Below are 12364 nucleotides of genomic sequence, written 5' to 3'. Positions count from 1 at the left end.
GAAGCAGCTGCATTTCTAACTTTTTTAGTTACTTCAAAGTTGAACTCCTTCGTCATGTTGTGTTTCCATTATACTGTCCACCCCTTGTGTGTGTGTGTGTGTGTGTGTGTGTATGCGCGTGCGTGTAAAATTAAGTGAATGGGTATAGAGAATTTTTTTTTAATTTTTTGCCAATTTTATTGTCACCTGCAAGAAAATGGTTGTCTGAGGATATTACTTAATTACTCAACGTTACTGATTTGCTCCCACTGCATTTGTTTATAAAAATATGAGCTGAAAAATACATTGTTAATGTATCGTGGAACAAACATCAAGTACAATGTTAACATTTGTGGGTGTTGGAAAGATGAGGGCAAAACCACTGTAGATGGTGGTGGATCGAGCTGGTGAAACGAGCGTGCTGTGCACTTCTCTGGCACATCTCGGAACAATTTCGGCGAAGTCGAGCATGTGAAGGAGGGCGGGATGTGGCAGATGCTGGTGAGAGTAGTGACAGAAACAACGTGGAAATGGAGAAAGGGGACATCCCCATGTCCTCCGTCCAAGGGAAATGAGTTCATTTGCAGGAAAATTGGACAGGGTGAGGGGAATGCAGATGAGAGCGTTCGCAGGCTGTGAAATGTCTCCAATTACCAAAGCAAGCTTTTGTTTTCTTCCTCAACTCTTCTCGAAATGTGTATCGAGTGGCCGTATTCATTATCAAAATGGCCACATATAAAATAGCCTCGCAGCAAGAAAGCTCATGGATGTCACCCATCTGATCTGAAATGGTTTCCTTTTTATCTAATTGAATCTTTAGTGATTAAATTCATGGCAAAATATTCATCGTACGTGTCGCACAAGCTTTATTTTCTTGTCCGTTTTCATTAGATACTCGTTGTCTGAATGTGTGGCATATTACTTATGAGAAATCAAGGAATAATAAGCAGGTATGTATTTGTTATCTGAGTTAATTCGCGCGCATTTCGATTACAGCAGTGTGACATTATGATGCTCAAGGTCAAAACAAAAAAAATGGAGCTTGCGTTCCTAAACTGCTTTTTAATGAAGTATTTTAATGTAATGATGATGCAAGAGGCCTTTTATCTTATTTTTTAATCATCGCACTTTGAATATGTTTTACTTCTTGTCAAAAGAAAAATGTAATTTTAGGTACATTAGCAAAAACAGACATAAAAAGCCATTTCAAGACGGAAACTATATTTAAATTTGGTGCGGAGATCCATTGTACCATAATTCAGCTGAGAGCAGAGCGACGAATACAGCGAGCACTACCTGAGGGTTACAGTCGGAGCTCGAGACATTGTTTGACAAGCAAAGGTGAGGTTTCACTGAACATATGAGTGCTACAAGCAGACCTGCCTTACAATTTTTTAAAAAAAATATTAAAATGGTTTGCATTTGGGTTTTCTTACTCTTGTATACAGACAAATAATGATGGTGTGCAAATAAACATTTATTAAAAATCAACTGACTGTTTCCAGTGTCTAATACATTGAATGCATTGAATGGATAAACCAGACAGGCATTTCTACTGTGACTTGGTAATTAAATTAATAAGGGTAAGATTTCTGTATTTTTGTACGTCTATCTATAGAAAAGCTTATATACAGGCACAATTAATATGCTTGAAAATAACTCATGATACTTGGTAGTGTTCAAATGAAAATAACTGCTTTTTTTTCTGGTTTATTATGCTCGAAAGCTATTTAAGGACTAAAGGGAAAAAAAACAGAGGCACTGAACTGTTTGCTGAACAGACTAGATTAATCCCTATAGCTCTCTAAAATAAAGTATCTACACACCTAAAAAGGAAGTAAAAAATAACCAATTTGCAGTTTTATTTAAAAATAGAGTAAAGGTAAAACAGTGACCTCTAGTGGTGAAATGAGCACTAAGCAGATTGTAAGTACAAGCGTTAATACTGGAGAAAAAGTGCTTGGACTGTTATGAAGCCGCAACATGTGCTGGTGACATTTTAATCATCAGTGTGTCACCTGAATAATATAAATACAGGAACTGTGGCACACTGGCTGGTGATTACATAAAAGTCTACTTGGGCAGCGTTAACAATAATCATATTTAGAATACAACGCCTTGGTTAATCAGCTTGTCAGTTTAAACCCCAAATCCCCCATCAAAAAAAAGAAGGAAAAGAAAGGCCCAGTTTTTTACAGTTCAGTTATAATGAAGTGAAATTCTTATTCAAAGCAGCTTATTGCAAGCTAAAGGGGAACTTTTTGATGTACGTTCCTCAATGAACAATTGCACTATTTGTTTTCTGTCGTGTCTTACCAGATTCTTTAGGAAACAAAGGGGGAAGGTGTGCTGTTGTCAAATCCCTAAAATATTCTCAAAATACATAGACGAATAAATCCTGTACTCTTTCTGCATAACAGACACTTTCCCCAACCTGTTTCATTTAGAACCATGTTCTCTTCTTACAGTGCTTTTTTCCAATGTTTTCACAGCACTGAGAAAGAGAAAAGTACAGAAGCGTAAAACACCTTTTTTTCACCAAAACTTTACAGAATTCTCCCCTTACAGCACAAGTTGAGCTTCAGCACAAAACTCCTCTGCGATTTTTCATTTTTCATCAGCTCTACAGACACTACAGGACACACTAAAAATACATTCCAATTCATCTACATTTGTCTTGACTCCTTACAGTACTTTGATTCCTCATTTGTCATTCATTGTGGTCGTTTACCGTGGTGCGCGCATGTATCTGCAGTGAGTATCGGTTCTACACATTCTAGGCTTCCTCTGTGTACTTGGTGGTGGTGAACTCTGCCTTTATGAGCGGCTCGCTGTCCTGGGTCCTCCTCTGACGCAGGTACAGCACCAGCAGCAGCAGCAGAACCAGGAGGCCCAGGAAGGCTCCCCCGATGGAGGAGCCCACCAACACGGCCGTGCCACTGCTGCCGTCACCTGCCGGAGAAGAGAGAAGCAGGCGCTCAGTATAGGAGCACGGCATACCTTCTCGTCACAGTACTTCACCTCACACTCTTAATACACGCTTATACACGATGCCATCAGCTCATTTGCAATTGGAAACCTATCGATTTTCACACATTTTAGTGGAGTAAGTGGCAGAAGTGTGAAAGGCAGACCTTCCAGGTCGATGGCATAGGAGTATCCCAGTTGGTCTGACGTGATGTAGACCTCCTCGTTGGTCACAGGCGGAAAGAAAGGCACCATGTTGTACTCCTTATTGTGGCCGATCGGAGCCATCTCATCCGGAAAGCTCGAGTTGGGCGGAACAAAGCGCTTCATCCACTCATCGAATACGGCATCCGTGAAGGAGTGCAGAACCTGAGTGAGCAGAGACGGGGTCAGGATCTGAAGGGGGCACCATGTAGTGTATTTATTATTCATTTGTTGCTTAACCTCCAGTGTTTGGCCCATTTATATAGCAGGGCAGAGTATCCTTATCAAGGGTATTGCCGCAATATTAGAAAGTGGGACCTGAGCCAAAAACCTACAGGTTGGAAGCCCATCTCCTTAATCACTACATTATTCCCACGTCAAAGTGAACAAAATAGATTTTGGAAGTCAAAGGCTGACATTTGAAATCCGAGTTAGAGAGGAAGCTCTGCTGCCGCTGCGACCCTTACCAGGAAGATCGGGTCGTTGGCCGCAGAGTGAGACAAAGCGCTGGTCCCATTGAGGAACCGATGGACCAGGTTGTGGAGGTTGGTCATCGAGGGGTCTGACTCGCCATTGGGTTTATCAAAGCCTTCCAGAGCATTTCTGGAAATTAAGAATGAGGAAGATATAGCTAAAAGTTTTGTGTTGTATATATTTTTTTTGTTTAATAAAATTTTAAAAAATGTTTGCTGCTACCTGTTGCTGTAGTATATTCACATACAGTGGAAGCTGTTTCCTGGAAAGCTCTATTCCACAATTTACCACTAGAGGGCAGCAACGGCGAACACAGCATTTTCCATGTTCTCAGAACTTGGTTTTTAAATTATTGTACTTTTCATTGTATACCAAAATAAGAAAGAAGTTTGTTCAAAACTCCTGAAATATTTTTTATTATTATTATTTTTTAAAAGGGGGGCACAGTGGCGCGGTGGGTTGGACCGGGTCCTGCTCTCTGGTAGGTCTGGGGTTCGAGTCCCGCTTGGCGTGCCTTGCAGCGGACTGGCGTCCCGTCCTGGATGTGTCCCCTCCCCCTCCGGCCTTACGCCATGAGTTGCCGGGTAGGCTCCAGCTCCCCGCGACCCCGTATGGGACAAGCGGTTCAGAAACTCTGTGTGTGTGTGTGTATTTTTTAAAAAACCCTTCCTGAACTTTGGCTTTCCATGACCTTTGACCCTGCATATGCCCAAGTGTCTGTCTAAGGACAAATGCTGGTCACCTGAAGCTGGACGTGGAATTGGTGAAGTATGGGGGGCTGTCAAAGTCCTTCAGGCCAAGGCAGTGGCGCACATCGTCCATGGTGGGCAGGCTCGTGTTGAAACCCTGTGACACACCCCTTCTCAGGAAGCCCTCCTTGGTTCCATTACAGAGGGTCACCAGGCGGTTGTAGTCCTCCAGGCTGGAAGAAAGTAGAGAAAGTGTAAGCTGGGTTCAGCACTGGGCATTCATTCACTCACACACACACACTGAGGAGCCAGTTAACAATATGAGTAAAAAAAAAAAATCCCAGTTCAGCTATCACTGTCTGAACCACTTGTCCCATATGGGGTCGCAGGGAGCCGGAGCCTAACCCGGCAACACAGGGCATAAGGCTGGAGGGGGAGGGGACACACCCAGGATGGGACGTCACTCCATCACAAGGCACCCCAAAGGGGACTCAAACCCCAGACCTACTGGAGAGCAGGACCCAGTCCAACCCACAACGCCCCCGCGCCTCCCGGTTCAGCTATTATTATTCTTATAATTTCCTTGTTGAGCTGGTGCTTTTATCCAAAGAAATTGCAATTTCACGGATTTATATTGTCTGAACATTTCCACAGTTTAAAACAGCAGTTAATCTGGCTGTCATTTCCAGACAAGCTGGATGAAGAAGGAAACTCATTCATGACGAAACTGTGACAATTAATTCTGTGACTCTCATGCATGGGCTAGACTCTGATGATTAATGTACTGTCCAGTGTTGACTCAGTACTGTACTGTACTCAGGCAGCTGATGGGTGCACCTCGCACACCTGTCACACACCACTCCCCACGTGGAGAAAAGAGACTGTGGACTGATGAGGGTGGGATCTTCAGGGTTAGGGCCCCCCAGGAGGGAATTGGTGCACACATCACACTCGTTCCGCCCCGTCGCGAAGTTCCAGTATGGCACGGCAAAATTCTCATCACCCGTCAGTTTCTGCGTGAAAGACAAACACGCAGGATCCCAGATTCCAAATCAGACTGAAGGGACTCACTTAGAAACACAGTAAACACCTGTAACATCCTTCACGCAACATAATCAAAAAAAAAAAAAACAAATGCATTACTAGGAAATGATTTCCTATTCTAATTATTTATATTGTTATTATTCGTTTAATATTCAAGATATTGCGAACATTTCTAACAGAAATAGCAAACATTCAAAAAACAAATTTAAAACAAATGCGCGTACACATGCTGGCAATGTCAGTGCGCAACAAAGCTAATCTAAAATACATAAATCACGAAACTTCACAAATTAGTGGCAGCATTGTTTGGATAAGTCTGCTAAAGACCCGAACGCGCCGTCCTTTGGCCGTAACGCCACGCTGTACGTCACGCTACTTGTCTCAGGTTCAGTCATGTGACAACATCACACCACCTTTGTTCTGGCAGCTTTGTGAAAATAACGAAGCACAGGGCAGGATGGGAATTTCAAACTGCAGAAGAGACTCAGTGGCGCAAACGAATGATGGGATCGATGCTGGCGATCATGACGTTTTCTCAAACACAGGTTTAGAGGTCGGTATTGAACTGCATGACTCCTACAACACCCCGGTTTGGAGAGCGCTGTGCCTGTCCAGGAGATCGCATTCACGCCGTACCTGCAGGTCTCTTTCCAGGAGCAGGAGGTGATATCTGTGCCAGGTGATGAACGCCGGCCCTTTGTGGGAAAAGTCGATGGCTTTAAACGGACGTCCCGGACCTGCGGAGGGCGGTGTCAAGCAAAGCCTCGTTGAAGTGAAAGCCATGTATTCTGCATCTCAACACTTAAACCATCTCTAAGGTAGAACAGGTGATTTTTCTATTTGGACGGTGACAGATTGTGCACCAAGGCCCACGGAGTGTCACGGTGTCAGACGATCCTCTTTACCAAAGCGCTTCTGCCCCGTTTGCTCACCTAGGAGTGTGTCCCTCACGGAGTAGTAGTGCTGCCACACAAAGAAGTCGTAGATGGAGATGTTGGCGAACTGCGGCTGGGTGCCGTTGGGACCCAGGAGGCCGAGCCAGTGCTGGGTGGCGATCATGAAGTCGGGGTGCGTGGTCCTCTTGGCGAGGTCCAGGGTGCCCAGGAAGCGCCTCAGCTCGTCGGCGCTCAGCGAATGGATGTCCTTGCGCACCACCGGGGCCTTGGGCTGTTCGCACGTGGGGCCCGTCCAGCCGAACTTACACTCGCCACAGTTGTACCCGGCAAAGTTTCCTACGGGGCATGAGGGAGAACAGAGATCCATCATTATTTATTCATGCTTTAGTCCTCAGATCCTGTCCAATAACTTTCTGCTCTGTTCAAGTTACATGTACATATTTGCAGAAATATTTATTTAGCTGTCACTTCTCTCCAAGCCGACTTACAACGCTACTTACAGTGATTTACCCCAGATACAGCAGGGTATTTTTTACTTTATCAACATTGACTAAGTACCTTGGCCAAGGGTACTACAGTGGCAGGGTCTTTCAAGCCCAAAGGGTGCGGATCTAAGCGCTATAGACCCGCTGACAGGTTTTTTTTCTTTACAATCTTTGGAAAAGAGCCTGGAAAGTACTTTTCTGCTCACTCTACAACTATACATGGTATAGAGCAGGAAATACAGAGCACAGTGCCAAGGTGTAGAGCACTTCTCACAGGCCTTACCGAAACACCTGCAGGTCCGGTTAAAAAATTTCATGGGCCATCTTTCGCGGTCATCGACATTCCTGAGCGTGTACGGCCCTCCCCAGGGCTTTCGGTCCACTCGCACGTCGCTGCAGTTGCCCCTGCCCGACAGAACGCCGCAGATGTTGTCCGGGTTCGGCCCGAGGGGGGGGCAACACCGCTTTGACAAGATGCCCTCCACGGTGCAGCAGGCCCTGGGGAACTGCGCCCCCGCTGGGTCCAGCCACCCCCAGAGGCACAGGAGCAGCACCACGGCCTTCGTCATGGCCCCCGCTTTACCGCGTTCCACTATCCGTTCCCCAGCGGCGTCCCGGGTGCGAAGCACAGCAAGGCGGCGGTCGAGCGGAGCGCACGCACTCCGACAGCACCCTTTGCCTCCGCCGGTCACATTCAGCACAGAACTGAGCTGTTGGCCCACAGCAGACACAGCTCAGGCCTTCGGAGGGGCTGCTCGTGTTCTGACAGGAGCTCCAGCAACAAAAGCCCCCAATTTATACACTCGGCTGCCGTGCTGCTCGGAAGGATTTAGCAGAGGGTCTTGTGACCATCACCTGACACAAGAGCCGTGCTCTGCATGCTCGACCGGGGCCACACTGCGGGAAAAGAGGAAAAAGACCGCCGTTACAAAGGAATACTGTGTTTGCCCTCGGTACTGGATTAAAGTACTACTCTTTACAGACCGACTTTAAGTTTTCCCTCCTCTGAAACCACTGCACTCAGTCATAAAGTGAAAAAAGGCTGTTTGTCTGAGTTACAATGAGTTTAGAATAACTGGGAAAAATCCTTAGATGAAAGCAAACTGGATATAAAATTAATATAGATATACAATATATACAACTAATGAGAATTTATATGAAGTTAACTGTATTTTTATGCTGTGTATTTGACAAATATTTGCATATTTCAAATAAATGCCCATCGTCATCTGTATCTTTAAGGATGTCAAGCACACACACACACACACACAGTTGGAAACTACTTGTCTCAAGTGGGGTTGCAGTCAACCGGAGCCTAGCCTGGCAACACAAGGCACAAGGCTGGATGGGGAGGGGGCACACCCAGCACAGAACACCAGTCTGTCACAGGGCACCCCAAGCAGGACTTGAACCCCAGACCCATCAGAAAGCAGAACACAGCCAAACCCACTGTGCCACCATACCCCATCTAAAGTGTGCCATCATTTATAAATTAGTGGGATTCAGAGGCTTGCAGATGCAATTTGACTTTTGTGAAAGAGTGGTAGGATGAAGGGGGTCACAGCAGCACAGCAGGTTTGGCTGGGTCCCACTCGCTGGGGGGTTTGCGGTTTGAGTCCTGCTTGGGGTGCCTTGTGACAGACTGGTGTCCCGCGCCCTCCATTGCCAGGTTAAGGCTCCAGTTCACTGCGACCCCATTCAGGATAAGCAGCTTCAGACAGTGTGTGTGTGTGTGTGAGACAAATAACACTGAACAAAGTTATTAATAATCCAAAATTAAAGTAATTATATATGTAAATCATTTTATTAAAATAGATTAAGCAAGCTGGCAACAGTGGAGAGGAAAACAAAAAACTTCCAATCACACCTGAAGGGAGAAAAATAAACCTCTGGGGTGAATATTTCCAATATGTAATATTAATAAGAACTGTCAAGACTGAGCTACAACCTATAGAAGCTATAATTCCTTGTCCAAGCCTAAGGTTTCTGGTGCCATCGGTCATGTTACACTATCAACGGTGTCCGACAGCAAAGTATACCAAGCATCCTGGGTCAGTGGTGGCTTCCGTCTCACTGCATAGTACTAGTAAAAGACAGGAAAGGAAAAAGGGGTAGCAATTATCAACATATAGCATATCCAAGGTAATGACACCAGTGGACAACAAATTAGAGTGCTCAAGGAAACTGTAGTTGGGCAACATTCTTCATTAATTTAAGAAGTATCTCTATCAACAGAGTATAATGTATAAACTCCAAAACCACTGCTTTGTGGAAAAACTGTGACTCTTCACACTCTCATTACAGGTGAGACCAATTCACCAGTACACCAGTCCACCTGAACTGCAAGTCTTTGGACAATGGGAAGAAACCAGAGCATCTGGAGGAAACTTATGCAGGCACGGGGAGAACATGCAAAATTCACACAGATGGAGCCAGGTTTTAACCTGTGCTTAAACAGCTTCAGCACAGTATATTAGCGTGTCATTAATTATGACTTGTGTTATTATAATTGCATGCCTGTTACATGCGTTGTATACCGTACATGTTGTCTGTTCACAGCTGCTTTTAGAGCTACTTATATATTTATATGAAGGGTACTGGAAGTGTCCTGTGCTCTTGCTGTGTACAGTTTCTTCAAACTTCTGTTTCAAATCATCAAGCACGTCAGAAATAGCTGTGGTAAAATACATGTAAACAAGGGGTAATTGTGGACTCCAACAAAAGGAACACTATGGGCCAGAAGTGACAAGCGAAAGCAATTCGTCACAGTGGTCTGGTAGCCTTGCTCACAGCGCAAAAGGATCATCCTTGTGATTGATAAGATGACCTGCTCTGCACAAAAGCACAACAGTACAACAGTAGGCGCTTAACTTTGTAGTATATACACACACTTTTCGGTGAATCGTTGTGGTCATATGAAAGTTCTACATAGAGCTCTCACCGCAGTTTACGTATGATCGTGTGACAGGAGTCACAGGACCTCAGTTTTACGCACATGGTACAAACAGCAAACACACTAAAGATAAGCAGTACTGAAAATTTAACTAAAAATGCCACTTTTGTGGCTGTTTTTTCATTTTTTCCATGTTTAAGATAGGTCCAGAATATGTCTAATGTATTTCATGATGAAAAAATGCCTCATCATAAATAAAGAACAGGCAATTATGACTTTTCCATATGTCAGCTGCGTACCAATGGCTATTACTTTTAATACGTAATTCAAAAACTATTTAACACGCAATATTTTCTGTCTGTCTAAAACAAATCTGGATCAAGGTTCTTACCCTGAACTTATGAAGTAAAATTTGCCCAGTCATATACATGGGAGAGTAACTGTAAACATCTTAACATATAGCCCTAATGTACTTTGTGCAAAAATGTTAATAATAATAATAATAATAATAATAATAAGCTTTAAAGGAAGGAAAAAGATTTTGAAAAGTTCTCATACTCTTGCAAAATTCTTTAGCTGCTTTGTCCCTTCAAGAAAAAGATTGGGAAATTGGGATTAAGGCTTTTGACCTTATTAAATCGGCCGCAGAGACTAAGTTTATCATTGGCTAATGAATCATGAATGGAAGGACACCAGTTCCAACAGAGGAATATAACCTGTGAAAGGAGAGACTTGGGTATAAATGAAGAAAATTATACAGGCAGTCCCGATTACGAATCAGTTCCGTTCCTAAATCTGCCTTTAAGTCAAATTTCTACGTAAGTCGGAAAAGTTAGGTACAGTTCGTGTCTCATGTGAGGTTGTCAAATGTATATAGTATATAGCGTACCTTTATATATATATATAATAAACATTAAAGAAACACTTCCAGATACACTAAAACTTTAACATAATAACACAGTAATTATAATTCTAGTATTTATAATAGAGAGAGACATAGAAAGAGATAATAAATGTTACTATGGTATTTACAATATAGAGAGAGGAGGAAGAGGAGGAGAGGGAGAATGTGTGTGTAGGTATAAAAAAAAAAAAAACTTTAATGTTCACTTTTACAATGTATGTTGGCATTTCACCCTTTTCTGATCGCTTTATAATTTCCGCTTTAGTTTCAGTTGTGATCGTTTTCGTTTTCTTGGATGCATCACCATCACCTGCATCACATTTATGCATTGGTGCTATGGTTACAAGAGTAAAAAACAAAAAAATGAAGCCAAATACAGTAACACACAAGACACTGTTAACAGCAACGTGGTCCAGCTGAAAAGAACGGAGTCTGTCCTACCTCAGGCTCGCGCAGCCACAAGCCAACGAACTGCAGTAGATGCGCAATGTTTTGATATGCATCGCAAAGTAGCTCCCGTTTCTTATTATGAACCATTGTATGTATCTCAAATTTTTCATATAGTTGGCTTTACAGGGGAGAGGTTTGTAACTACGGGTTGTACATAAGTTGGATGTTTGTAACCCGGAGACTGCCTGTAAATGATGCTGCCAGAAACAGAAAAAACTAAGTTCATTGTGCTGGGATGTTTGACTCTGGGCCAGATTTTCAACCAAGATATTTGTCAAAGAATAAATGGAACTTCATATTTGTTTATATGTTTAAATGTATGGTACCTTGCAAAGTTTTAGGCACTTGGTTGGGGAAAAAAGCTGTAAAGTGAGAATGCTTCCAAAAATAATGCTCTCAATTAATAAACTTCCTAGAAAGCTTAGTAAGCATCCATCGTCAACAACCACTTGTCCCGAGTGGGGTCGTGGCGGGTTTGGCCGGGTCCCGTTCTCTGGCAGGTCTGGGATTCGAGTCCTGCATGGGGTGCCTTGCGATGGACTGGCGTCCCATCCTGGGTGTGTCACCTCCCCCCTCCAGCCTTGTGCCCTGTGTTGCCAAGTTAGGCTCTGGTTTGCTGCGACCCCGCTCGGGACTAGTGGTCTCAGACTGTGTGTGTGTATTTTCTTTCTTTAATTACATACAAAACCCTTAGTGTAACACTATAACCTTTTGCAAAAGGAATGCTGGGAAATCTAAAGTATGCTTTTTCCCATTGACACTAATGCAGAAGACATTAAACAACCGTCAAAAACAAATATTTTTGTGAAACATCTAAGTGCCTAAGACTTTTGCACAGTACTGTATGTTTTACATAGTAACCCTGCCAACAAAAAAGATATTAAGGTAAGAGAAAGTTTAACAGAATTACTTTTACTACCAGATTTAATATTAAACTGCATTGAGAGTAATGGGCCACTGATCTATATACCTTAGATAACCAACACGTTAACCAAAGAGAGGGCGGCACAGTGGCGCAGCAGGTTTGGCCTGTGCCTGCTCTCTGGTGGGCCTGGGGTTCGAGTCCTGCTTGGGGTGCCTTGTGACAGACTGGCATCCCATCCCGGGTATGTCCCCTCCCCCTCCAGCCCTATGCCCTGTGTTGCTGGGTTAGGCTCCAGCTCACCGTGACCCTGCTTGGGACAAGGGGTTTCACTCAATGTGTGTGTGTGCTAACCAAAGATAATTCACAAGTTTTAACCTCATTTAGTATTGTAATTGAGCAGTTTAGCAATGTATAACTTTTCCTGGGGTACAACAGCAGAATCCCTTCTGAAGCTGTAACCTTCAAATGACTTATGAATGGCCCTTCTGCATTATTAATTAATGTTAATTCAGAC

General features: G+C 43.6%; 1 protein-coding gene across 1 annotated transcript; it reads right to left on the bottom strand.

Annotated features, from left to right (window-relative positions):
- Nucleotides 1-2628: 2628 nt before the first annotated feature.
- On the bottom strand, nucleotides 2629-7480 carry dct (dopachrome tautomerase). Its single transcript, XM_018765995.2, has 8 exons — nucleotides 7022-7480; nucleotides 6290-6589; nucleotides 5994-6094; nucleotides 5160-5326; nucleotides 4367-4546; nucleotides 3618-3753; nucleotides 3114-3315; nucleotides 2629-2931 (listed from the first exon to the last, which is right to left on the bottom strand). The coding sequence occupies exons 1-8, from the start codon at nucleotides 7305-7307 to the stop codon at nucleotides 2756-2758; spliced, it is 1548 nt and encodes a 515-aa protein (XP_018621511.2). The 5' UTR covers nucleotides 7308-7480; the 3' UTR covers nucleotides 2629-2755.
- Between the last annotated feature and the right edge of the window lie 4884 nt (nucleotides 7481-12364).

Source organism: Scleropages formosus, chromosome 14, assembly GCF_900964775.1.
Source record: "Scleropages formosus chromosome 14, fSclFor1.1, whole genome shotgun sequence".
NCBI classification, from domain to species: Eukaryota; Metazoa; Chordata; class Actinopteri; order Osteoglossiformes; family Osteoglossidae; genus Scleropages; species Scleropages formosus.
This window is presented reverse-complemented; position numbering and strand designations above follow the sequence as displayed.